We start from the raw sequence: 27,459 nt of genomic DNA, 5'->3' as shown, positions 1-27,459 counted from the left end.
ATATAAATGGACAAGAGGCTTGTAAGGTTTGATGTTGTCACATGTACGTACTTTTTATACAGAGATTGGTCTGAATGATTTTAGTCTTCTGCTGCAACTACAGGTGCAGACTGCAGAGTGAAAGAGGATATGGATCAACCTCAGCTTGCATTGATCTCATGAACTCATATTTATACAGTACTGGCTCGGCAACCTCCGCTGTGAAAACTGCTAGACGCGCGGTAGAGGACACGGCGTAGCGACTGAGCGGAGGCGCGTCGTGCCTCGCTACGGCGCGTCGTGCGCGTCGTGTCTTTGACCGATGCCGGTCTACATGATGTGTACAACCGTGTACATGACTCCGTTATCACCCCCCCGCACTGGCAGCGTCGGGAGCTCTGACGGTGAGACTGGAACGGAACCCTTGGAACGTGTTCATCGGCAGCCCCTTCGTCATCACGTCGGCGAACTGCTGGTCCATGGGGACATGAATGACGCGTAGCTCGCCAAGCGCCACGAGTTCCCGGACGAAGTGGATGTCCAACTCGATGTGCTTCGTTCGTCGGTAGTGGACGGGGTTCTTGCTCATGTAGACGGCGGAGACATTGTCGCAGTAGGCCACCGTGGCGCTTGGAACGTCGCAGTGAAGCTCGTGCAGAAGCTGCCGCGGCCATATGCACTCGGCCACGGCGTTCGCCACGGCCCTGTACTCAGCCTCCGCGCTTGACCTCGACACGGTGGCTTGGCGCTTTGACGACCACGACACCAGCGCATCGCCGAGGTAGATGCAGTAGCCGGATGTCGACCGACGCGTGTCCGGCGTCCGAATAGGCGGTGATCTTGGGGACGCCCGTGCCCTACAAATGAAGCCCGTACGACGTCGTGCCGCGCACATAACACAGGATGCTCTTGACGACCGCGAGATGACACTCGCGCGGATCATGCATATGCAGGCAAGCTTGCTGCACTGCGTACGCGGTGTCCGGACGAGTGTTGGTGTGATACTGCAGTGCGCCGGTGATGCTACGGTATTCGCCGGGATCACGGACAGCCGCACCTATCGTCGCTGGGAGCTTGGCCTTGGTGTCGATCGGCGTGAGCGCCGGCTTGCAGTTCGTCATCCCCACCTAGTCCAGGAGATCTTCGGCGTATGTCCGGACGAGTGTTGGTGTGATACTGCTGTGCGCCAGGCCAGGCTTGGCCGCCACCGCCCGCGTTGTGTGCACGTATTGCCAAGTCGCATACAGGACTGCACTCTGCCTCCCCTATCACCTTGCCTCACCCTGTAGCGCGCGTTCACAGCCGCTCACGTCACCTACCCTGCTCCTGCTCGTGCCGCATCGTGGCGCCGCGCTGCCGCGTACACATGGCCGCATAGGCACCCCAAGGGCTCCACCTGAGCATTAACCATGCAACCCTTGCCCTCGCTCGTGAGGTTATGTCCTCATGCTGCCATGTCTTGTCGGGTCTTGGCCGGGTCACCTCCGTCGGGGCCACTCCCAGCGACATGGCGGTGGCAGTGCACCGCTCTCCTCTTCTCTTATAATCACTGACTTGGGCCCTCCCAGTCCAATTCCTCGCACCGGTTTGTAGCTTAGCAAGTTAGCTAGGTGTCGCATTCTCATCGAGCCCAGCCTTAGTTTGTCAGTGGTCAATTTCTGTTTCTCTTCGCCGCCGGTCATGTGCGCCATCGTGACCAGAGGGTTGGGGGTAAGGCCCGTATGAGTGGTAACAGTTCAATTTCCCATAACCATGAACTCACCTTGACTCCCTCTATCCAGTGCTCGCACTATTTTAGCTAGGGAACTCGTCGGCGATGTGGTGGCGTGTCGATGTCCGGCTCAGGGCATCGCCACCATGCCTGGACGCACGTGGCTAGACCACCTCAGCTTTTCCTTGCTTCAACCGTCACTATAGAGTACACCAGGGTGAGCTACTGATGCTTCTCCGTCATCTATACCTTTTCGTGAGGGCGTAGGCTCGCCGAAACAGTCGCGCCGCCGCCGTGGATAGCCGCTCGTCGTTGCAGACCGTGACAGTGCGCCTTCGAGTCCCTAACCGTCACCCATCCTTGCGTGTTTAGCTGTAGATGATGATCCACCCCTTACTTCCGTCGTAGAACGCCTAGGTTGCCTGGCGTAACCGTCTTATGCCGTCGGCCGCTGCATCGGCGTGCGCAGGGTCCCCAGGAACCTCCCCGTGGTAAAGGCAAAAACATCCGAGGGTTTAGTTGCAAAGTTACTGATGGTAAGAATAGTGCGCATAGTAGTTGTATTAATATCTAAAAGCTTGGGGGCCTTTCTGCAAAATAGCCAACTCACGCTGGCGCCCCTGGTCTTGGGCCGTACTGGGCCGCCACAATGCGTGCGTAGCCGCGCCGCGTTAGGCTGCCGGGCCAGAAGGGGTTGCTGCCGGCCCTTTTATTTTTCTAATGTATTTTTTATTTAGTTTCTAAGGTAAACTTGTAAATTCAGTATAAAATTGTGTAATTAATTAAAAATTATGAAACCAATTTTGTTAGGTTTCTAAAATCATGATCTATCTACTAGTATATTTTTTACATAGTTTTATAATATTTTCAGAAGTGATCTAATTAATTTGAGATGCTTAATTTTATTAAGATATAAACTTGAAGGAATTTTTGTGATAAATTGGTGATAGTGTTGGCTCCGAAACTTTCACAGTAAATTTCTTATATTATTAGGTGCTCACTATAATTTTTGTAGCTCCATAATAATTAGTTTGCTAGGGTAACTAAATGAGCCCTAGTTCGAAAATATATGTTTAATCAATAAAATGCCGAAACGCCTTTGGAATTGTAGGACTAAAACATTTTCCGGAGGCAAAGCTTTACTTAACGACGTGGATATATAGACTAGTACGTTAGTCATTAAGGCTAGCTCGTTAGCATGCGGAGCATAATCGTATTTTAGAGTTGTAGTTGCCGTTGATTATTTACAATTCTACGCTGCATCCACGTATATCATAAATAGGAACAATAATGGATCATAGAGTCGACTAAAGTAGCGGAAAAGATGGTGCCTTGATGATCGTGTCACTATGATAGAATGCTAACTTTTGGTTATATCTTACCCAGACAAACCCCGGTGTATAACCCCTATTATTCTACACTTTATCTTATGCTTGTCCATTAAATTTTAAGGAGTTGAATGAAAACCACTTGCATATATATATATATATATATCATTATCCTACGAGTCCTACTAGTATGTCATGATCGTGTAGATTGCTATGCTATTGGATCTGATAGAAGTCGAGTGATTATCTGTCACTCGCGAGAGATAGAAAATATATTATTGTTGTTATTATATTACTATCACATGGAATATATATAAAGGATAATTGGAGACCGGACGGAATGGTACTTTAGATCTGGTCATGGTTAGGCATTCGAGCGAGGCTTGGATTGCACTTGTTCCACTTGTGTCAATTGAGGACCGTCTGATGCTGTGGATGGTAGTCAGGTCACAGACTTATTATCCTAAGCACACACTTGTTTATGAGAGCGGGAAGGCTCGTTACGCTCTTGTCGTGGGTTCTGACTCTTTCTGGACCGACTGATTGGAGGCGAGGAAAGATGGAGGTCTAAGCACCACATTGAGACCGGGGTTTAAGTGTGGAGGCTTGTAGTCTAAGTTTGAACGGAGACCTAGACCCCATGACAGGAGTGGAATAGGTTGGTCTTGTTTGTATCTGGGGTACAAGCGAGGCTTGTGTTTCGGGGTACCCAGCTGTGATATATTGGTTCGCGAATCATCATTTCTGTGAGACAGTACCGACTTGGCTATGGTCTAGTACCGTAGTAAGAACTGGAATATGAAAGAAGATAAAATGGTTCTGATTGCTCACCACCTGCTTGAAAGTAGCATAGGTGCTTACATAGAATGGTTAGTTAATGAACTAATGATGACTGCTAATAAAATTGACTATAAGGACGCACGTTTAGTAATGCTTCCTGTAGGTGCATAACTCACAACCTAGATAGCCTTATATATCCTTGGAGTCTTTTATTTTCCTCCTGTCGGGTAAGTCTTGCTGAGTATAATCGAGTACTTAGGGTTTTATTCTCCCTATTGCAGGTGACCGGAGGATACGTAGAGCTGACTCTTGTGTGTGGAAACCTCCTGGTAGGCTCAGAGATGATTCCTTTCCCGCTACGACCGTAGTGTTTATTTATAACCCTCACTAAAGTTTTTTTATAAGACAAGATATAAAATCTGCTAGCATCTCTTGTATGAAAATGTCCACTACGTTAATGCTCCACTATGTCATTAAATTAATCTTGTTTCCTCTGAAACTCTGATAACATTGTTATATTTCGCTGTTATAATAAATTGAGCTAATATTTTGTATTGTAATAAAGTGTTATATTTTTTAGTTCTTTCTTGGGGTGTGCTCGACGGAACTGCGTAGTTTAGTGTCCTCTCTTGAGTACTTAGTGTCTAATAAAAGACAAGTACTGCTAGAAGGCATTAGATGAGGCAGTTCTGTCAAAGTAAAGTATTAATCGTAAGTGTAAGCGTTGTGCTTAGACTTAGGTTAATCGTGCATGCACCCTGCATCCTGGATCGGTGGTAGCTCACGAGGGTGACTCTTATAGCCTCCTTGAATTTTTTGTAGTCCACCTCCCGTCTGTAGGACAAGTAGGACCCGGTTGTGAAGTAAAGCATCCTATGCTGGTGTCTTTCTCTAGTAATGTCTTTAGTTAAATAGTAGAAGACATAGCTTACCGAAGTTAGAACAAGAAAACCTTTAGTTATCCTCTATACGCTTCTGTTTATCCTAACCTTGTTGCTATCCTTAGTTAAGTTAGGATGTAGTTAGTCTCAATGTTTCTCTGTGGATACGATGCTTGGAATACTTTCGGGTGAAAGTTACAGTGGTATCCATGCGCTTGCGAATTTATCTGTGTGTGTTAATAAATACCAACAATAACTGTAATTCATGTCTGGTTTCCTGACAAGTGGGAGCACAAACAGAAACTAAACTAAAAGAAGAAAATTGAGAGTTGAGGATGCCCTAAATGCAACTGAAGTAAATTTGTCAGAGTATTTGACTGTTTTGTGCTACCAGATTTGTATTTACTTCATGAAGAATACTTCCTCTGATCACAACTTGGTTTGTTCTAAGTCTAATTTTTCTAAATTTGATAACCAAAATCTATAATAATGTATAATATATAATCTTGAATTGAGACATTTCCTTTGTAAAAGTAGTTTTCATAATAGATTTATATAAATTCTTGATATTATGGTCTATGGACCATGGTTATTGTTGAAAAGTTTGCTTAGAACAGAACTAGAAGAACTTAGATTTATGCTTGGTTGGAATAAGGACAGCTAGGTATTGAGGAGCAGATGCCGGTCTTCTAATTTAGCAATAGAAGAGCGAGTCTGAGCTAAGGTCTCAATCAAGGAAACTTCTAATGCCAGAACCCAACAGCCTGCTGCCCAGCCGTCGCCGTCGCCCGCCTGCTCGCTTCTCCACTTCCCTAGCACAGCAGCCCCTAACCGTCTGCTCAGTTGTCGCCGTCGTTGCATACCCGCCTTCTGGCTGCCACATGTACGTCGGTTGTCGCGTTGCATCGTCTCGTGCCAGTTCGGATCACGTAGAGCTGCGCTCGCGGAGCTGGGAATCGGAGAGATGTCGACGGAGGCGCCTGCAGTCGTGGTCATAGGATACCTCGGGTTGGGCTTGAAGACACCGACCCTGGCTCGTGTCACCATGGGATGACGTTGCGGCGATGGCGAGCTCTACGACGCCGGTGAGCTTGTGCCAGGAGAGCCCTGCGTCGGTGTCGGCGTCACGGGGAATGGGGAAGAGGATACCGGTGGTATCGTAGTCCCTGTGCGAAGCACCGGAGACTGGTGGTGTCATGGCGGTGGCCGGGGACGACGGCGCAGGTGGCGTGACAGCCTACGGCGTCGGCGACGAGGTGGAAGGAGGCGACGGTGGCATCGATGCGGCGCCCGAGTGTTCGTGCGAGGTAGGAGCGCGCGTGTGTGGTGTTGCAACCGGATGGCCAGACACGATCACCACCGTGTCCACGCCAGGGACGACATCAGTGGCAGTAGGAGATGTAGACGCCGGGTGGAGAGCTGGCTGCTGGAAGGGGAACTGCAGCTTGTCGAACACAACGTGCCGAGAACTGATCACGCGGCTAGTCTCCAGATCGTAGCAGTGATAGCCCTTGTGATCCGCCGGGTAACCCAAGAACGCGCACGCGACGGAGCGTGGGCTGAGCTTGTTGGCGGCTATAGCGGATTGATTGGGATAGCACAGGCTGCTGAACACACGAAGATGATCATAGGTGGGAGGCGTGCCGAGGAGGAGCTCGTGGGGCGTGACAGTGCCAGTAGCCCGGCAGGGTCGCCTGTTAAGAAGATAAGTCGCTGTGGCGAGTGCCTCCGCCCAGAACGCGGGCGGCGTGTGTGCGTGAAGAAGCATGGCGCGAACATTGTCGTTCAGGGTACGCAGTGTGCGCTCCGCTTTGCCATTTTGTGCAGAGGTATACGGGCAAGAGAGGCGGAACGCAATGCCGTTATCCTGGAAGAACTTGCGGAGAGCAAAAGAGTTTTCGAATTCGCTGCCATTATCAGTTTGGAAGGCGAGAATTTGCAGTCGGAATTACCGAGAAACATATGAACAATTGAACAGAATGAAAAAAAGGTAGGAACCATATCAGACTTGTTCAGTAAAGGAAACGTCCAGACATAATGAGAGTAGTCATCTATGATCACCAAATAGTATTTGTTTCCTGATATGATAGGTACAGGAGACATCCAAACGTCTGAATGAACTAATTGAAATGGGAAAGAACTAACGGGAAAAAGAGGTAAAGGGCAGCCGCACATGCTTGCCATGCTGGCAGGCATGGCAAGTGTGGGTGGCGGACTTTGGACAGCTGAAGGGAAAGGATCGCAGAGCGGCAGCAAGCTGATCGCGGCCCAGATGTCCCAGTCGTTGGTGCCAAAGATCGACCGAGGCAGCGGTGGCGTGAAGAGCTTGATGCGTCGGCGGATGCAGTGGATAGAGATCGCCATGGCTGTTACATCAGAGCTTCACCTGGTGGGTGTGAAGATCCTTTATGGAGAAACCATAAGGATCGAATTCAATCGACACAGCATTGTCACGGGTTAGCGATCGAATAGACACTAAATTCTTCATCAAAGAAGGAGTAACAAGAACATTGCGAATGCGCCAGAGGTGATGTGGAGGTGGGGACGGAGGAAGCAGCGAGGTGAGTAATGGGTAGGGACACGCCATTGCCCACAATGACAGAAGTAGAAGAAGAAAGGGGTTGGACGGAGTGAAGATTACTATGCACTGAAGCCATGTGCGACATGGCGCCCGTATCCAAGAACCAGTCGGAGGTGCCGGTGCCAGCGGGCGGGACATCGGCATTCGCCAGAGCGGCAAGGAGGGCATTCGTACCACAGGTAGGAGACACCCTAGGGTAGCCTGCGTGTGGGCCGAGATGCGGCCCACCAGCAACGAAGGCCTACTGGTTGGGAGTACTGGGACGTGGGCCGAGGACATTGGCCGCTGGAGCACGGAAGGGCATGGGCCAAGCCAGGACCATGTCTTGTCACGGGTTGAAGCCGGCGGCCCATGGTGTGTTGGGGAAGTTGGGCCGCGGTCCTGTGAACGACGATCCAGCGTTGGCGGGGAAGGATGGCGTGCCGCCGCTCTGGCCGCCGCCACGGCCATCACGGCGCCTAGATCAATTTCTGCTGGAGTAAGTACCGTGGCCGGCATTGATGCCGAAACCACCACCGTGGCTGGCGGTGTTGCCAAAACCGCCTGTGGCTGGAGGAGGCCCGCCAGTGTTGCCAGATCCAAAGCCGCCAGGAGTAGAACTGCCAGCCGATGATGCACCGGTGGTGGGAGGTGGGAGGTGGGCGGTTACCACCCTGGGCGACCATGGCGTGATGCGGCTAGCTTGCCGTGCTGATTCTCGTAGAGCTCCCCCAGCAGCAGGAAAGGAGCGGGCGGAGAGGAAGGTGTGTGGAGGCTACTTGGAGGTGATGGTGGAGATGGTGTGGCGGTACTTGCCGTTCAGGACCTAGGATGGCTCAGGCACCGGCTGGCCGAGGTCGCGCAGTGCATCGGCGAGCTCCTTCAGCTTGGCAGTGTAGTCGGTGATGCTGAGGTCGCCCTGATATAGGCTGCGGTACTCCGCCTCTAGGTACACGGCACGGTGTAGCTGGTGATCGCGGAAGAGGTCGAACGACGGCTGCCCAGATGGTGTAGGCAGTGGCGCCGGGAACACGGATGATGCGCATGACATCGTGCGTCACGGTGTTGTAGATCCAATTGACCAGGCACTGGTCGACCATGATCCAGTTCGGGTCGGTGCGTTGAGCAGCGGTTGGGGCGGCGGCGATGTGAGATTGGAGGCCAAACTTGCCGATGACAGAATCAAAGAAACACCTCCACTCGGGGTAGTTAGGATTGACCATGTCGAGGACCACTAGAACGTCGGACTTGATGTTGATGATTTGAAGGGAGGATGTGGGAGGAGGAGGAGGTGGGGGCGGATGCGGCGGCGCCCGGCGTTCGCCATCGTCGAACGGGGCGGTGAAAGAAGCGACAGAGGAAGAAGACGGAGAGGAGCCGCCATGGATGGATTGCTCGAACGCGAACAACGGACTGGTGTCCATGGTGAGCAGCGGAAGAGGAGGTGAGTGCTGGCGACAGGGGATCAAGCCGCGCCTACTGATACCATGAAAGAGGATATGGATCAACCTCAGCTTGTATTGATCTCCGCTGTGAAAACTGCTAGATGCGCGGTAGAGGACGTGGCGTAGCGACTGAGCGGAGGCGCGTCGTGCGCAGAGCGGGCGCCATGCATGCGCGCGTGTGTTTGACCGATGCCGGTCTTCATGACAGTGTACAACCGTGTACATGACTCCGTTATCACAGAGTAATGCCCAAACATGTGCTTAATCATGACTGGTCTCAAGATATTAAGCCCTCACCATCTCAATTTATTCTTCCACTGTAGCCCTAAGCTCGACGAGTCGATCCTTTATATACCTATATGTTCATGGCCCAAAATTATTGGCATCACTGTTGATGTCGACAAATGGAAACAACCAAATCGAAGAAGTGTTTTACGGTGAGGTGTACTTCCTCGGTGTAAAAAAGAGTCATTCTCGTTTCCTAAAATGTTAATAACTTTTAACTTTGACCAAATATATTTAACAAAATATTAATATTTATGGTACATAATTAGTATCATTAGGTAGATCGTTGAATATATTTTCATAATAAACTTATTTGGAGATATAAATATTGCACACATTTTCTATAAATCTAATTAAAGTTAAGAAAGTTTGACCAGCAAGATTCCCATAGCGCCTATTTTTCAGGGACGGAGGGAGTAGGTCTAAGATCATGAGCAGATCACAGATAGTATTTTTTGGATAGGCCCCAGAGACACTGATAGATGGTGGCACGGACGATATTCGGACCAGCAGTTATAGATGCAATAGTGACTCTAACAGACATGAGTAACATTATAATGAATTCAGACATTCAGTTACGATTTAAGAAAAAAAAGGCAACTATGAATCTAGACTCCAGCAGACATGAATAACATTATTGTAATGAATTCAGTGATGATTTAAGGAAAGAAAAGGCAACTATGAACCTAAAGTGGGATGTGCAAGGTAAAAATAAAGTTTAAATTAGAAGAAAACCAAGGAACTAGCCAATTTGTAGAAGACTTGGGCAGTGATGTTATTGAGCATTGGAGTTCACAAAAGGAAACCGAATAATGCTACCTTGATTTGGCATCTGCTCAATGCTCATAATATTCCACGGCCAATGGGAATATGGGATATGTATGAGGAAGAGAAGAGAAACACACCACAGTTTTTTTACTTTTAAGCCAATGAAGATGATAGCTACTATATGGAGTTTTCTGATCATGGATGCAAGGAGGGTAACATGGAAATTGGACCAATATATATAATCAAACTAAGAAACAAATTAATTAAACTGTATGAAAAAACTATTTTCAAATAAAAAATTGAAAATGTATAATGACAAGAATAGCTATCCGCACTGTTTGCATGGGGCTACCTACATTTTGCTTACAACTTGGCACACCGGCCGGAGAACAGCTGTCAAAATTCTGGTATATTTCTTCTCTGATCTGATGGTCCACAGGAATAATGTCAACTGCATGCAACTCAGCTAGCAGATGAATTTATCTTGTATATATAATCAAAACACAACTCCGTAGCTAGTATATACCTCCATGCATGTGTGATTTCGGTTCAAACAAATCGCTTCCGATAGCAAGACCTAAAGTTTTCCAAACGGGCCTGGCCCATCGGGCCAGCACGGGCACGGTGCTGATTTGGCCCGGTTCGAAAACGGCCCGGCCCGGGCTCTCCCGTGCTCGTGCCAAGCACGGCACGGCCTCGTGCCCGTGCCTGGGCCGCTATGCTAGCCCGTTGGCACGGCACGGGCACGGCCCGCTCCAAAGGCCGGCACGGGGTCGGCACGGCTAAGAGCCGTTGGATGAAGCCCCCGGCGAGCGCTGGCCGTTGGATGAAGGGCTGCGGTGGGGCGCCTATATAAGCCAGGAGCCGCCCGGGGGAAGCTACTGTGCTCATTTCTTCCCCCTCCGCGCCACGCGCACCTCGCTCTTCGGCTCTGCTCTCTCGTTCGAAACCCTAGCCGCTCACTCTCTTCTTTTCGCCGTCCGGTGGCTGGTGACAACGGCGGTGGCTTGCACGGGCACACGGCACGGCCTTGTACACCCCTTCTATTCTCTCTGACCGGCGATGTAGCTTAGTCGTTGAGATCTCCAACGAATCGTCTTCGTCTCTCTCTCGTCGCGCTCGTCGCGCTCGTCGATCTCGCCGGACTCCGGCGTCATTGGGGCTCCACTATGATGCGTTGAGGTACCAGGACGCCGGATCTGAGCGATGTCGTCGTCGCCGTTGCCTCTGGTGCTCCGTCAAGCGAGGTGAGTTAGATCTGTTTCTTGTTCTTCTTCTTCTTCTTCTTGATTCGCTGTTCTTCTTCACTTCTTCTTCTTGTTGATCTTGCTTTGTTGTTTTTTACTTCTTTTTCTTCTTCTTGATTTAACCCTAGATCTGTTTCTTTTTTTGAAGCCACTGGCGTTGAGGGACCGGAGGCCGGCGACGACGAGATGTCGGATGATCAGGAGGACATCGGTCTCTCCATGACGATCAACGACGAGTTGCGCCTCTGCGGGATGACCGGAGACGACGAGGACGATATTGTTGGGGATGCTGAGGAGCTCTTCGGTCGTCGTGCTGCCGAGGAGCTCAACGGCGGTACTGCTACTCACCCACTTCCCGTCGACGACGCTGCCGGCCCCAACGCCGTCCAGGGCGACACTCAAGCCGCTGCTGATGACGGCTCAACCAGCCGGCCTAACCGCCCTTCTACCTCGGTTTGCTGGGAGGATTTTGTTGCCTGGTGTTCTCTTCTTGATTTTGATTTCTTCATATTTGAGCTGTTCTCTGTTTTCTGAAATTTTGATGTGGTTTTGTGGGTTAGTGCCAAGGCACGACACTAACACGCTGGACTGCCGTGCCCAGTGGCACGGCACGGCACGGTCTGGAATGTTTAGTGCCGTGCCTGGGCCAGAGGCTGAGCACGGCGGCACTACACGGCACGACACGGCAAGGGTACCGTGCCTGGCCGTGCCGTGCCCAGCCGTGCTCGTGCCGTGTAGTGCGTGTGCGGTCCGTTTGGAAATCTTTAGCAAGACCGATATGATTCTTCCTTGTCAAAACGCATGCAATGCAGGAGGAATAATCTAACCCCGTTGGCCAGACACACGATGCCCGGCGCCGCCGAGTCATCGATCGCAGCCTCTCGACGTCGATGGCCGATGGGACGACGCGCAACCCGTACGCGTGCCCCGCGCCGAGCTAAACATACAATATCGCAGGTCAGCCGTTTGAGCTGTGCGCTCTGACTGATTGAGCTCGCAACGGCGCAACGTGCAGCGCCGCGAAGCACGGGATCGCGGACATTTCTGCAGGCACTGGCAAGTGGTGGCAACACCCCCTTGCATATGCACGTACGTTCTGGTCCTGGACACCAGGAGCTAGCGCTGGCTATAAATCGCACTGCCCGTACATTCCGAGAAGAGCACAGCAGCAGAGCTAGCACACCACACGATCCATCTGCAGGTGCGTGCTTTAGAAAGAAAACCAACAGCTAGCTAGCTAGGCAGTTGCACGAGCGAAGAGATGGACAAGCTTGCCGCCCTGGCGATCACCTTGCTCGGGCTCCTGGGGTCCGTGGCATGCCACCAGGGTACTTACCCTAGCCAGACCCGGACCTCTAGCTCTAGCCGTAGCCTCGGCTGCATTTTACGAGGGTGGATCCCGTTCTTGCCTCCTTGCCACGACGGAGCCCCAACACCTAACCCTGATCTTCCAGACGTGAGCCCTACTCCCTCAGGGCTCACCGTGGGCTACTACAACAAGAGTGGTACCCCTTATTACTGCCCTATCGTGAAGAAGGCCGTGGAGAAGGCCATCAAGGAAAACCCTGGCATTGGCGCAGGACTCGTTCGTCTCTTCTTCCACGATTGCTTTGTTCGGGTACGTACATCACATATAGCCTCGCTGCCTAGCTTCGATCTTGTGGCGTCGCCGATGCATGCAATTCGACGTTGGGGTCGTGTTCGTGTCTTTGCTGACGTGGTATTGCATGTTTTCAGGGGTGTGATGCTTCCGTCCTCCTGAGGAACACGAGCGGCTCCAGCGAGCAGACAGAGATGTTCGGCTTGCCCAACATAAACAGCCTCCGCAGGTTCGAGGTGATATCGACGCGGCCAAGGCGGAGCTCGAGAATAATCCTGCATGCCGCGGCAAGGTCTCGTGCGCGGACAACGTCGCCTTCGCCACCCGCGACGCCGCCCGAAACCTCAGCTACGGCGCCATCGACTTCGCGATGCCGGCGGGCCGCCTCGACGGCCGCGTGTCCCTCAAGGCGGAGGCCGAGCGGAACCTGCTCTGGCCGTTCGACACCCTGGACGACCTCGAGAAGAGCTTCGCCGAGCAGGGTCTCGACCCCCACGACATGATCACGCTCTCCGGCGCGCACAGCTTCGGCGTGGCCCGCTGCAGGTTCTTCGGCAACCGCCTGCCGCCCAGCAACACCTCGGACATGGACCACGACCTCGCCAACAGCCTGAACGTGACCTGCAAAAGCAATGGCCCCGACTTCAGGGTGGTGCAGGACCCCGTGACGTCGGTCGCCCTGGACAACCAGTACTACAAGAACGTGCACAGCGGCAAGGTGCTCTTCACGTCGGACGCCGGTGCTCAACTCCACGGCGCTGAGAGGGCTCCCCTGCTGCTGTACTATAGCCGCTGTAGGGGAAGGCGTCGAAAGGCTCACCTGCTGGGATAGGCGTCAAAGTCAGCCTTGCTGTCACATCTAGTCATTCAGCATGGCAGCCTTGACATGTCTGTGCAGTATTAGATGAGTAGAGTTGTATATATAGTTTCCCACTGCAATTCAGTAAAGAGAGTAAGTTCAGTTTTCACCATCTTCCTCTGCAGAGTTCCGGCCAACGCTGGTGCTTGTGCTGTGTGTGCGTGCTCTATTCTCCCTTTCTTCTTCTACCTCTAGCCATAGTGTATGGTCGGCAACGCCGGTGGGCGGTCGGCTCACCCGTGTGGAAGATTCAGGGGCCAACAAGTGGTATCGGAGACGTATAAGCGTCGTCGCCGGACTAATCGTTGGCGATGACGGGCGGTTTGGAGATGAGCGACAGCAGCGGTGCTGCTGTGGCTGCCCAGCCACGACAGGAGATCATCGTGCTGCACGGTGCGGAAGGTCAGCGGCACCAGTTGACCGACGCTGACTCGCACCAACTATAGCGAGTGGGCGGTGACCATGAAGGTCAAGCTCAGAGCCTGACGGCTCTGGAATGCTATTGACAAGGGCACCGACAATGAAGAAGACGACATGTCAGCGTTGGAGGCTATCCTCGCTGCTGTGCCAGCAGAGTACAAGGAGCCGTTGCGGGCTGAAGAACTCTACTAAGGAGGCGTGGGAGGCCATTGTAGCGATGCGCGTCGGCTCTGACCGCACAAAGAAGACGACGGCCCAGCTGCTGAAGCAGGAGTACGCTAACCTCAAGTTCAAGGATGGTGAATTGGTAGATGACTTCTCCCTCCGCTTGCAGTCGCTCATCAGTAAGCTGAGGAGCCACGGTGTCACCATCGACGAAGAAGAAGCGGTCTCCAAGTACCTCCACTCTGTGCCGATGAAGTACATCCAGATCGCTCTCTTCATAGAGATGATGCTGGACTTGTCCACCCTCATCATTGAGGATGTGACAGTCCGTCTGCGGACGGTGGACGAGTGCATGGAGCAGGCCACAGCAACGACGGACAACGGCAAGCTGCTGCTGACAGAGGAGGAGCAGGATGTCCATCTTTTTATAATGTATCAAACTTTACACGATTATGACTATCATCTTCCAAAGATAAGATATGCAAAATTTGAGCTCATTTGATTAAGACTATGGGATCAAGAGAGTGGTGCTATGAACAAGCTTAAGGAACAAGACATGTTGAGTTAATCAAGTTGAATCAAGCAAAGTTGTAACTCAAACATGTTTGTTTCTTCATTTGTGTAAATAGCAAGATCAAAGGGAAGCTTTTTAAATAATGACCACTTACCTTAAGATGTTACCTTCATCATTAGAGCGTGATGGCACCATGTGATGAAGGTAGATGACTGTGGTCTTTTCTTCATGCTTGAAGCTTTCCTTGCTTGAGCTTTTCATGAACATCTTGTCTCCTATATTGTATTCCTTTCTCATCCTTTTATTATGCCATCCTTTTGTCCTTTCTTTTGTGGATCTCGACACTTTGTTTATACCTTCTACTCCTTTTATTGTTTCTTCTCTGCAAAGGATTAGTAAACAACACATACCCGAAGAAATATACAAATGATTCAAAGCAAGGATAGTGTTGTCATAGAGCTGAAGGTCATCCTCTATGCTATAACAGAGTTGGTTTTAACATTTTAATTAGCATAGAATCTTTATCCCATGTTTTAAATAATGTGCCTTTATTGTTCACCACTACTTTAAATTTTCAACAAGGTTATGGCAAAGATGTGTGAAATTGTTTTGAAGAATTCCTCAAACCTTAGTTTATTTCTACAAATGATCTCCTAACATTCCCTATCTATACAACCGAATTCTATACAAGTATGTTTTGATCCAATGATTATGTTTGAATAGTATTCCAAAGCATACTTATAACAGAACAAGGAAGCTTGAAAGGCTCAAGAGATTTATTCAAGTAGAAACAAGAATATGTGTGGTGAAACAAAGGAGCATAATTATTTAAATTTTTACTTGTTAAAGATTTAACAAGTGAAGCACATCATAAAGGTAGGGATGACCAAGACAACCTAGCAACATGGCATGAGATGTTTTGAAGAACTCCATCCCTCATACTTGAATTTTGCAAAATGCAGAATCAAGTTTAGGATGATAGAATTCTCCTATGAATGTGATTCTATGTTGCATAATGCATGGTTGGATATACCTTATGTTTTCCTTCTTCTTATTAAAATGATTAGGGACATACATACCTGAAGGAGGCTTATCCGATTTACCTTTGGGTGAGAGCTTGTAGTCCATTGAGCAGGACCTTTTCTTGTATTAAGCTTTTCTTTGCAGCATTCGAACTGTTGCTTGATCTTCTCCCATCAACCCTTCTTTGATTTATGTTGATTCTTGGTTGACGAGTTGGTGTTCATTGGAGATGCGAACTCAAGTTCCTCCATGATTGTCTAGTGGCATGGCAGAGAGTTGTTCTTCTTTTTTTGTTAGTGATTCGTTAGTCATCTTTATGGTCAAAGAAGGAACCTCATTGGTACTTGTATGAAAGCTTCATCTCATCAATGACTTAGGGATGTTGTCTTGCGACCATGGTCGTGGCCTTACGAGACTCCATCGACAGACCTCCATTGATTATTGATGTTTGTTGATACGAGGATGCATGCCATGATGTAGTGGCATTTGTCATCCTAGTCCTTGCCATCGATGTGCGAGTTGGTCTTTTCGAAGGTGATGAAAGCAGGCATATTCTGGCTAATACGAGGTTGGTTGCATCTTGCTTCTCATCATCATTCTAGCTTGAGTCTTGGTAAGGCTCAATGCTATGTTGTCTTCGACTTTGCTCATGTCATGTTGATTTGTCCATCCACTTTCTATGAATAAGTGTTTTTATGGCACTTCGTCTTCTTCCTTTTTGTTCCATTACTGAAGTGGTGGTTTGGTTTAGGTTTGCAAGTTTATACCAAACCATGAACATACATAGCTTTTATTGATTTTTCCTACAAAATGTTAGTGGACACATATTCGAGGGAATGCAATGAATTTGAAACATGGGTTGTTGTCCATAACTTTTGTATTTTTCCTATATGCTAATGAAAGGATGGTTTTAGGATTACTTTAGCATAGATTTTGTTTATTAGCAAATTTTATGTGTTTGCTGCATTCTAGAATGGTTGAAGGCAAAGATAACTTGCAACAAAAGATAAGTGAATAAACCTTGATACTCACAGTTTTTCCTTACATGAAGAATGAGCTGGGTCTTCTTTGCATAAAGTTATTGGAGTTCATCACATGCCTTGATTCATCTTTGATGTGAATTCATCTCTTGACTTACCCAGATTGAATTTGAGAGTTTTATGCAGGGGTTAGTCCAACAAAATATCCAGTGTCTACACAAGCAACTTTTAGTTCAATAACCAAACTAGACTCCATGTCTAATTTTGATTAAGGAAGGTGTTTCAGCCTAAGCACCACAGCTTAATTTAAAAGCCAATGTAAGTATGTCGAGTACTTCCAAACCAAAGCATAATATAGCAGACAAAGGTAGCATGAAAGCACTATAAAGATGTATTCAAATAGAGATGAAAAAGAGCATGATCATGGTGAGTAATGTGTTTTTTTAATAAAGATGCAAGCAATATGGATGTATGCAAGGAACTAAACATACTGTGGATTTAAAATGAGAAAACTTAAACTAAGTGGAAGTGTATGCATGGGCTATTCAAAGTAAACATGCAATGGAATACAATATTTAAAATATAACTACTCATCAATTTTAAAGTCTATGAGAAAGACTATCTCACCTTTGTTGATCATACTTACCATGACTCACATGATCATGGTGAGTAATGTGTTTTTTAATAAAGATGCAAGCAATATGGATGTATGCAAGGAACTAAACATGTTGTGTGGATTTGAAATGAGAAAACTTAAACTAAGCGGAAGTGTATGCATGGGTTATTCAAAGTAAACATGCAATGGAATCCAATAATTAAAAGATAACTACTCATCAAGTTTAAAGTCTATGAGCAAGACTATCTCACCTTTGTTGATCATACTTACCATGACTCACATGATGGAATTTGTGAGTAGTGCAGCGTCTGTTTCATCACTTGAGATGTGATTTGAATTCTTGTGAGATCGACCTTTTTCTCCAATCTACACATGATTAGAATAATACAAACCTGTGAGATGGCAGGATTCCAATTTTGATGGATTGTGAATGTTCAAGCACCCTAGGGTTCTTCAATGTTTCTTCTTTTCTTGTGGAAGCTTGCCGGGAGGTCGAAACGGCGTTTGTTGTCCTATCTTATTCCACAATTCAACAGAACAGGGGTAATCCTACTAAGACAAGTGGTATGTTAGTGATCTAAATCTTTATGCCAATTGTTTCCCTGGCAATGGCACCAAAAATGCTTGTTGGTATTTATTAACGTAAATAGAATATGAAGGATTCCGCAAGCACACAGAATACCATTGTAGCATTTTACCGGGAGTATTCTAGGTATCATTATTTATATTTTACCATAGGGAAACAATGAAGAAAAGATTATAAAGGAGTATCTATCAGTCAACATACCATCATAGCTAGAGCAAGGGGTAAAGGTAATGATAGGAATTATGTATAATGACACTCAGGGGATAGATCACTAAGATATTGTAAACTAGTTAACTCAAGAGAATAACGGGTGAGGTAGATTCCTATAATATTCCTATTAGTCTATTACAGGATCAAAGTATATATACCCAACTTTAGTTAATACTAACTCTACTCTTGTGCACTTCAGGACGCCGCTTAGACAGTAGAGCATCACGAAGGATAACTCTACTGACGCGACTACGGTCCTACAATTTAAGAACCTACTCAATTCGATATGGACTACAAAGGATAGATGGGGCTATCACCTCCCGCTGCTACCACACAACCAGGGAACAGGGTGTACTCACAGGCAGAGCATCATATAAGCACCATGCTTACACGCGGCTCGGCTACTTAGCCCAACCATGGTAAACTAGCAGGCTAAGCGCTCTATGAACCCGCATACAAAAGTAATGACAACCTCAACTAAGCAAGATACATATTAAAAGTAAGCATAGCTATGTAGATAGGAATATGATGAATTGATAATAAGTCTTACAAGATGTAGAAGTGAAGATACAAGGCTTTACCGAGCCTCCAAGACTAGATCCAGAACTTGAGCATGAGCCCAACTCGACCCTCACTCCCGAGCTACTAATCTACTATATTGGAAAGTTCTAGACCTATTCCTCCTGGTGTGTCTTGATGTGAATCAGAGATTTGAATTAGGGTTTCCAAGATAGTCTTAGGGAGGGTACTAGGCTGTATATATAGGGGGTAGCATCAATTCTGGACCCTCAGATCAAACCGACTTGAATAAACGGCATAAATGAGATCTTTAAGGCGGTGGAGAACCGACATTCGAAGGAGACACTGAGCCGTGGGTCCCTCAGACCAGCCGGTCTGCAGGTGGGATCGGCCGACCCCACCTGATAGCACCTCACGGTCTTCTTTAGTGTGGTGTCCTCTGAAACTTTCTAGAGTTGTTTACGCCACGGTTAAGAGTGATTTACTTTAACGAATAGGTCCATCTTGACGGTTTTCTAGATAAACTCTGCTAAAAACACAGATTTACCAAAACTCGTGGAATTAGTTAGTTTAAACCCCTAAACCTATATTGGTGATAATTTTTATGTATTTATACAAGTTATGTTGATGGTTTATGATTGATGTTAACGACCGTCAACACATGTGTCACATCTCAAGAAACATGTGCCAAAGGATGTGTTAGTATCTGAAGATTTGACCTCCATCAGTATAGACCCTATGCAAGTGCAGCAGCCAGAGAAGATTCTTCAGTCCAGAATGGTGAAGAGGGGAGCCAAGATGATCAAATAGGTGTTTGTGCAGTGGACCTCCATGCCACCAGAGATGGCCACCTGGGAAGATGAAGCGGATGTGCCTCGAGATCAAGTTCAGGCCTCAGTCGACCGAGGACAGTCTCATGCTTAAGGGGGAGGGAATGTTAGGGACTGACAAGTGGGACCACTGGCGAATATGATGGTGTACTATTGCTCGTCTAGCAGGTGGTTGGGAAGTTGGCGCTGTTGCCCATCTAGCAACAGCCGGCGAGCGTTAGCTATATAAGCTAAAGCATCAGAAGAACATTGGCAATGATTTGAAACAAAACAATCAATAGGAGTAGAAGTAGTCTAGCGGTTCATCCGCTCCTGTACCCTAAACTCTGTTACATTTTGCAATAGAGTCGCTCGAATTCGCCCCAAATCCACCAAACCGTAGCTAGAACATCACACCCGAGCTCACACCGGCCATGCCGCTCGCACGCCCCTGTCATGTATGTCGCCATCGTTAGGAAGAGAGAGACTCATCAACAGCCAGCAAGATAAGAACCACCTGGACCTCAAAACGATAAAAACGTATATGGAGAAAGAACAGTTTAGCCGGACAAAGAAAGAGAGTACTACTACTTAGCGTATAGATGAATTAAAAAGTAATATACCAAATGACTAGTTAAAAGCATCTAAATATTGTGTTAGGATGCATCAATCGATATAATCAGTGCTTTTGGACACACATGGCGATCAAGGCTATTCCTGCAATCCAAACACCTCAAAGTATTTATTCCTGTGTTTTGGAATCCTGTAGTTTTTCACTTTTCACTCTATCCTATTCCTGCATTTTTTTCTTTCCTCTGTTTTGCATTCCTGTGTTCCAAAAAGGCCCTAAGATGTCTATCTGCATTATGGAGCAGGTGCCTAACCGCGGGTACTGGTCGTACACGACGCTAATAGGAGGCAACGGCGGGTAGGGTAGTAGTACTAGTTGTAAGCTATTCAACGATAGGTCCGACTGTTTCTCATCCTTCTTCTTGTCCTCGCCGACCTCCTTGAGTTGCGTGCCGTAGTGCCGCCCACATCTTGCATAGGTTGCTGGTGATGTTGATGGAGTCGACGCCCTCGCCAACGATGACAACCCAGTCCTTGCCATCACCAGTGATCACCATGGAGTCAACCCTGCCCACGGCCGCCACCAGCGCCATGGCCTTGGACCAGCATGTCTCGGTGTCGGCATGGAAGCAAGCATCGCCCGCTCTGGATTGAATTAACTCAAACAACAAAGAGCAGGACGCTGGAGAGCCTGTAGGTTGTGGATCGATTAGTGTTTTGGGCGTTGGTTTTTGTAGGCGAAGTGATCTCATTGGTGGACAGAGTTGGAGGTAGAAATAAATAAAAAGTCTCTTTTCTTGAGGTCCACTATGGGGGATCAAACCGATCCCCACCTGATTTTCATTTCCATAGATTCTTGCAAGCCGGTGGGTGGAAAGGTGCAAAGCACCTAATACGGGGGGTCAACCTTGAAGGTCAAAGAAGTGTACATAAAAGAGGGAGAGAGAGGGATTACACCAATACTTAACAGAAATAACAACAACAACAACAACAATACAACAATAAGGGTAATCGTAGACGCAAGCCGAAAGACGCCAACCGATCGTCGATTTGCGCCACCGCCGAACAGCACACTCGTCGGTTTCGCCGTGGCCATTGTGCCTTGCACCACTCCTCGTAGCTACACCGCTCCGTTGCCTCCCTCCATCTGAGGACTAACCAGTGGAATGGGGACTAAGAGTAGTGACAGACACACAAGCCCAAGATCACCAGACATGGCGACCTCCCTTGAAACTGATGGCGACACCTACAGCACCTCCGGGCCCATGTACCACCATTCAACGCCGTCCACGGGGAGGAAACCTTGGAGGGGAATGGTGGCAACGGTGGAAACACCACCCGGCATTAGATATTCTAGCACCATCAAGGAGAGCGCCAACGGAGCAGAGACGCTAGAGGAGGACACTTGTCGAAAATCAGCAACGACCGACAGCCAGGGCCAGTCTCACCCAAGAGGGGAGCAAGGAGCAGGGAGGCACACACCAATAAAGGAAAGGGATAGGAGGGGGTGGAGAGGACAGGGAGAGTTCAAAGTGGCATCGAGGACATAGATGGCCGTAGGTAACGATGCCTTCAACAAGGAAAGTGACATCCATAGACGCCACCGTCGTAGGCCGAAGCAAGGGGGGCTTTCACCTCTGTCGAGCAGGTAGCAGTAGCAGAATCTTCAACGACGCCTCTAGGGAGGGGCATGACGCTAGGTGCGCCATCATCGCCGGACCAGAGCAAAGCTGGATAAGGCTTTCGCCCATATTCCATACCAACCCAGCACGCCGGACTTGGCCGACCACCACCAGTAGCTGCAACAGGCCACACTGCGACCAGGTCATGCACTAACGCATTAGTTGCACCCAAGCGACGAGTACCATGACGCGCTTAGCGTCGTGCTCTGCACCGCAGCAAGAGCCACGGGCCATCAGCGCTGAGCATATCTCCTGTGTGACGAGGAAGTTCGCAGGCTTGACATCATGGAGGATGACGCGATGGGCATGGAGGTGCGCCTGACCGGCCAGCACCTAAGCCTTAATGAAGAATTTGTGAGCCGCCTCCGGGTTAGCCGCGCGTGCCTCCATGGGCTACCATGCCACGCGACCGCGTCGGTAGCCGCACCGCTCGGCCGTGTTAGCCACGATGCGTGTAGCACGAAGCACGTGGCTGAGCAGGCATGCCCTCAGGCGCCGCCACGGCGGCTTCGACGAACCACGGGCACCGGAGCGTGTCCACAGCGGTGAGGCACCTATTCGGCCTGCACCCCAGCAGTTCGGCCAAGATGCCGAACTCGGCAACCGACAGAGCCGGGAACAGTTCCCAAAGCCTGCTGGTTGGCCTGCTTCGCCTGTAGAGCGGTGACCCGGCGCGTGGCAGGCGAGCGAAGCCCGGCCACGACGCCAGGTCCTGCACCCCCTGCGTTATGAACACCCTGTTGAGCTGGTCCATCTCTGACCTCCCAGGGAACAGCGGCGCGCCGCCAGCAAGGAGCTCAGCCATGATGCAGCCGAGCGCCCATGTGTCGATGCACGTGCCGTAGTCCTCGGAGCGTCGCCACCCCCAGCATGTATGACGCGCCGCCGTTATCCGCCACGCGTGACAGCCCGAAGTCGCAGATCTTAGACGCCACCGTGGCCGTCCAGGAGGACGTTGTCAGGCTTGAGGTCCCGGTGTAGGAGGCTGCGCGCATCGTGGCCACGCCTTCCAGGAGCCGCCGCATCACACGGCGTGCCTCGGCCTCCGGGAACGGCCGCCGCTCGGAGCGGTGGTCTTGCTGCCGCATGCATGGCCTCCGCTAGGCTCCGCGCCCGGGCCTGTCAGCGCTCCTACCGGCCGCCGCTGGCCGGATCCGGGGTGGAGGTCGATGGATCCGGGTCCAGGTACTCGGATCCGGCGCCTGAAGGTCGCCGCCAGCCATCCTTGGTGTCGAGAATTCAGATTTTGAATGGGGAAGAGCAGGGGAGGAGAGGAAGGGAGAGCTGCAGGCTGCTGCGGTGTGGCCTTTTTTAGCGCCGCAGCGGGCCGCCGCCACCGCTAGCCGGAGAGCGGTGGCACGGTGGGGAGCGGTCTGGCGGCGGCGGTGGAATCGCCCCCGAGTCGCCCCTGTACAGACGCGGACGAGGGGGGGGGGGGGGGCTCGTGACTGTCTTGTGCCTGCACTGAACATATGCCATGTTCGCTTGACTTATAAGCCGTACTTTTTCAGTCAACGAACAATATTTTTTTCTCACAATAAATCAATCAACAATACTTTTAGTCATGGCTTATCAGCCAAGCGAACATGACAATAACAACTGAAGAATTGATGGAAGGAGGGAGGAGAACTGAAGAGATAGGAAGGTGGAACGAAGAGAAGGTGGAACGAAGAGACAGCTACGTGGACATACGCTACCTCTATGGTGACGTGCCTTCACAGATTTGCAGGAATTTTTTTTCGAAAGGATGGCAAAAGCTTTGCCGCGATTTCTATTAGACGATGAAAGAAAAAAAAAGACAAATGACCATCCAGTTTTTTGAGCGGAAACTGGGTCCAAAAACCATACAACTCAGGAGAGTGCTCCACTCATCCTAGCAACTTTGGTACAACAGCTGAGCAACTATCACAACTCACACCACTACTTCATCCAACTTGATGAGAAGATAGAAGGTAAATCAGCTAGTGGCATTCTCCTATTTAGTTATAGAAGATAGAAGGTAACAAAAGAGCTGCTGGCCTGTACACTACTACTTGCGTTGGTGGAGCATGTTATCATGCATCGCTTAAACAAAGTGCCTCTCGGGATCGCATGGATTATTCCAAGAAAACATGCATATACTCCCATTTGCACAGTCGTCAGGCGGGTAATCACTACTGCCATTCTGCCACCATATGTATCATACATATATATGTGCCTTTTGTTACAATTAAATAAATATATCATATATGCAGTATGCTTGATGCCTTGATCAATCGATCGAGTCAAGGATGCGGGCTGCTGATGGCCTGCAGCTAATAATTAAGTCAACCATTCCGGGCTGTGCGCTGCCACTGCCTGGATCGGAGCTCACTCACGTACTCGCCATGTTCTCTTCGAGTTGACTTGGACGTCTCATAACATGCATGCGCTCCAGAAACCGAAACAGAAACAGAAACAGAAACATTAATTCCTGCAGCTGGTTACGAACACACTCCACTCCAAGCTGAAGCTACAAGTAGACATGAAAGACAGTAACGGCCAGCGGCAGCAGAGCACTCCTCATTCCATGCATCGAGCTTATCTTGTATCTTCTTGTTCTAGTTTAGCATATATATACTTCAGTACACAGTAGCTAGCTAGCTAGTGAAGGCAGCAGGAGCAAAGCAAGGATGATTGCCGCTAAGCTCGCTGTTGTCGCAGTGCTCGCGCTGCTTGGTTCTGCATCATGCCGCCAAGCAGGTTTCCGCAACGGTAATGGTGGCCGTGGTGGCAATCCCATTCCCATCACACAACCACCCAATAATCACCCTCCGGCCACGACACCAAAACCGAAGCCGCCAGGCCCCCACACCCACAGCCACCCTCTTACCCTCCGGCCACTCCGCCGCCACCCACGTATCCTCCGAAGACAAGCCCAAGCCCGCCGCCGCCCACGCCCACCTATCCTCCGACGAGCCCAAGCCCGCCGCTGCCCACGCCCAGCTATCCTCCAACGAGTCCAAGCCCACCGCCGCCAACGCCCAACTATCCTCCGATGAGCCCAAGCCCGTCGCCACCCACGCCGCCGCCGCCGCCGTCCCCGCCTCCGCCCAGCTCAGATGATGCTGGGAAGAAGCTCAAGGTTGGATACTACGAGAACAAGTGCGACCGTTCCGTGGATGTGGAGGCCATCGTGAGGAAGCACGTCAGTGGCTTCGACGATGGCATCAAAGCAGGGCTCATCCGCCTTTTCTTCCACGACTGCTTCGTCCGTGTAAGTATTATTAAGACCTCGATCACGCTTGCCATTTACTGCAATCACTACGTATATTATTATTAGTAGCACTGTGATGTGGATACATGGCGGGTTCAGGGTTGCGACGCCTCCGTTCTGCTCGACCCGACCAGCACCAACCAGCAGCCGGAGAAGTTCGGCATACCCAACTTCCCGAGCCTGCGCGGCTACGAGGTGATCGACGCGGCGAAAGACGAGCTCGAGAAGGCATGCCCCGGCAAGGTCTCGTGCTCGGACATCGTCGCCTTCGCCGCCCGCGACGCGTCCTACTTCCTCAGTGGCGGCCGCATCAGCTTCGACATGCCCGCCGGCCGCTACGACGGCAACGTGTCCCTCGCCAGCGAGACCCTGCCGAACCTGCCCCCGCCGTTCGCCGGCTTCGACCAGCTCGTCAAGATGTTCACCGACAAGGAGCTCGACGCCTTTGACATGGTGACGCTCTCCGGCGCGCACAGCATCGGACGCTCCCACTGCTCGTCCTTCAGCAGGGACCGCCTCCCGCCTAGCAACACCTCGGACATGGACTCGGCGTTCGCCGCCAAGCTGCAGGCGAGCTGCGCGCCGGCCAATGGCACCGACAACACGGTGGTGCAGGACTACAAGACCCCCGATGACCTGGATAACCAGTACTACCAGAACGTGCTGGACCGCAAGGTTCTCTTCACGTCCGACGCTGCGCTCACCTCGGACGACATGGCCAACTACCTGGTGCGTGTCTACGCGATCTTTCCATGGTTGTGGCAGGACAAGTTCGCGGAAGCCATGGTGAAGATGGGCCGCATCGAGATCAAGACGGACACCACCGGGGAAATCAGGAAGAGGTGCCGCGTGGTCAACAGCAAACCATGATCCGATGACCGGTCGTGCTAGTGCCTCTTCATCAAACTCTGATGCCTCACATGATGGAAAATAATTAATCTAATTAACTTCTACGTATACTAATCAATGCATCATGCACATTAGATCAAAGGGGTTAATTGCACATGGGAGACAGATGTGTGTGGAGAGTTTTATTGCTTGTGCACCATATATAGGGTTACAAGGGCGTTGATCTGGTCAATCTAGGTGTGTTTGGTGTGTCTAAGATGTTACCCATTAGAGATCCCTTACCACTCCTTATATAGTCCAAGGATAGGTAAGGTTATATAGATAGAGTCTCAGCCTCATTGGTTTACACAAGTCCGTTTCCATCCTATATAGTCTAGGGATAGGTAGGATTATAGGACCGCCCCTGAAAACAGATCTCGAAGGGTGGTTGCTAAAGACAACTGTACTATTTGGAACTCAGTTTTCAAGAGTGGTTTTCTTAACACATCCGTCGACCCTCGAAATTTATTTCCAGAGAGGAGGTTTGCTTAATGCAACCGACCCTATAAATAGTTTTCTAGGGACGAGTTGAAGCACGACACTACAAAGGCCACATCTTTACAATCGATCGATGGAGTAGCGTCACTTATTGAAACCACCCCTGAAAACTGTTTTGACTATCCCCGGAAATCATTTCCATAGTAGATGTGCTAGTCGGTTACAAAGAATTTTGGCTCTAGTGAATTACAGAGAATTATGGATTAGACAATTTCTATCTGTACAGACCTATTCCTTATTCACCAAGTCAGTGAGCTAGGTATCCCCAATCCACTCTCGTACCTGGCAAGTTGGACCGGCCTACCCTTGTTGGGGTGTTAGTTTTGACCAAGGTGAAGATTGGTATACCCGAGGCCATGTAGTCGACAGTAGCCCGAGTTCTTCATGATCAAGTTTGTGGTCTCGGACACTAGGAGAATAATGTCCGGCGCAGCTCCAAAGTGCAGCCTCCTGAGTTCTATACTCATGGTTGGAGGAAGCTTGTCGTTCGCTCCGAAGGTGCCATCGAGGATGTAGTACCTATGGTACACTAGTCCCAAAAAGGGCTCAGTAAAGCATTCCAGTGAGTGCTGACTCCTTGTTGTATAACTATCATCCAGAGGAAGATTAGCTTGAGTTTGTAGACCTGTGATGATGGTATCAACTTCTCCGAGTGTTCGAGCTACGTCATTTCTCAAAAGGTCTTTGCCATCGTATATATATGTGCCCTTAATTTATTGAATGTTTTTGTCATCGTATATTGTACAGAGTCATCCACTTCGCGATGTAAAATGAGCTTTGCTCAGTGGAGCCAACATATCATCCTTAGTGAGTTAATAATGGGTTAGTCCGAGTGGTGCCCAAGTACCCATCTAATGGCATCTCGACACAATGGGCCCAATTGGTGGGCACAACACTAATACAGACTCATTCTCCTAAGTGATTACTCTTCCACAAGTAGATCAAGGGTTGTCAAGTCATTGTATGATGAGCATGAGTCCTTTGAACTCGGTCACATACTGCATCATCTGAGTTCTTTGTGTGACTGCTTGGCTTGTGGCCGACTGGCGGCATGCTACAATGCACTCTTCGATTCACTCTATTGTCACGTGGGTCGGTTGTGAACCTGTTTGTGGGCCAAGTGTTCACCCCCCCCCCCCCCCCCCCCCCCCCCCCCCCCCCCCAAGCTAGTGTCGTGGGCGGTGAGCCAGAAGCTAAACCGCTTGTGGCACATTTTATGGTGTATATAAGGAGAGAGATGAAGTATGGTGCAACCCTATGTATCCCAAAGAAATCTAGCATTTGGAAAAAGCCCAGTCTTC

The 27,459-nt window shown here is 49.6% G+C and overlaps 2 protein-coding genes and 1 pseudogene across 2 annotated transcripts; 2 read left to right on the top strand and 1 right to left on the bottom strand.

The window, feature by feature from the left end:
- The first annotated feature begins 12,245 nt into the window (after positions 1 to 12,245).
- Positions 12,246 to 13,416, top strand: LOC136549171 (peroxidase 2-like). Its single transcript, XM_066540447.1, has 3 exons — positions 12,246 to 12,312; positions 12,460 to 12,602; positions 12,805 to 13,416. The coding sequence occupies exons 1-3, from the start codon at positions 12,246 to 12,248 to the stop codon at positions 13,414 to 13,416; spliced, it is 822 nt and encodes a 273-aa protein (XP_066396544.1).
- A 6,272-nt stretch (positions 13,417 to 19,688) lies between these two features.
- On the bottom strand, positions 19,689 to 22,625 carry LOC136549170 (putative cyclin-dependent kinase F-2; annotated as a pseudogene).
- A 1,563-nt stretch (positions 22,626 to 24,188) lies between these two features.
- Positions 24,189 to 25,667, top strand: LOC136550469 (peroxidase 2-like). Its single transcript, XM_066542051.1, has 3 exons — positions 24,189 to 24,303; positions 24,402 to 24,772; positions 24,872 to 25,667. Exons 1-3 carry the CDS (start codon positions 24,189 to 24,191, stop codon positions 25,640 to 25,642), a joined length of 1,257 nt encoding a protein of 418 aa, XP_066398148.1. The 3' UTR covers positions 25,643 to 25,667.
- Positions 25,668 to 27,459: the final 1,792 nt, after the last annotated feature.

The sequence above is a fragment of the Miscanthus floridulus genome, chromosome 4 (genome assembly GCF_019320115.1).
Source record: "Miscanthus floridulus cultivar M001 chromosome 4, ASM1932011v1, whole genome shotgun sequence".
Lineage (NCBI taxonomy): Eukaryota > Viridiplantae > Streptophyta > Magnoliopsida > Poales > Poaceae > Miscanthus > Miscanthus floridulus.
The sequence above is the reverse complement of the archived record's forward strand: the minus strand, read 5'-3'. Positions and strand labels throughout refer to the sequence as shown.

Coding starts and splice junctions, on each gene's coding strand:
- LOC136549171 (XM_066540447.1), top strand. CDS start 12,246: ATGGACAAGCTTGCCGCCCTGGCGATCACCTTGCTCGGGCTCCTGGGG. Junction 12,313..12,459: donor GTCCGTGGCATGCCACCAGG/GTACTTACCCTA, acceptor CTACTCCCTCAG/GGCTCACCGTGGGCTACTAC. Junction 12,603..12,804: donor TCCACGATTGCTTTGTTCGG/GTACGTACATCA, acceptor CAACATAAACAG/CCTCCGCAGGTTCGAGGTGA.
- LOC136550469 (XM_066542051.1), top strand. CDS start 24,189: ATGATTGCCGCTAAGCTCGCTGTTGTCGCAGTGCTCGCGCTGCTTGGT. Junction 24,304..24,401: donor TGGTGGCAATCCCATTCCCA/TCACACAACCAC, acceptor CTCCGGCCACTC/CGCCGCCACCCACGTATCCT. Junction 24,773..24,871: donor TCCACGACTGCTTCGTCCGT/GTAAGTATTATT, acceptor TGGCGGGTTCAG/GGTTGCGACGCCTCCGTTCT.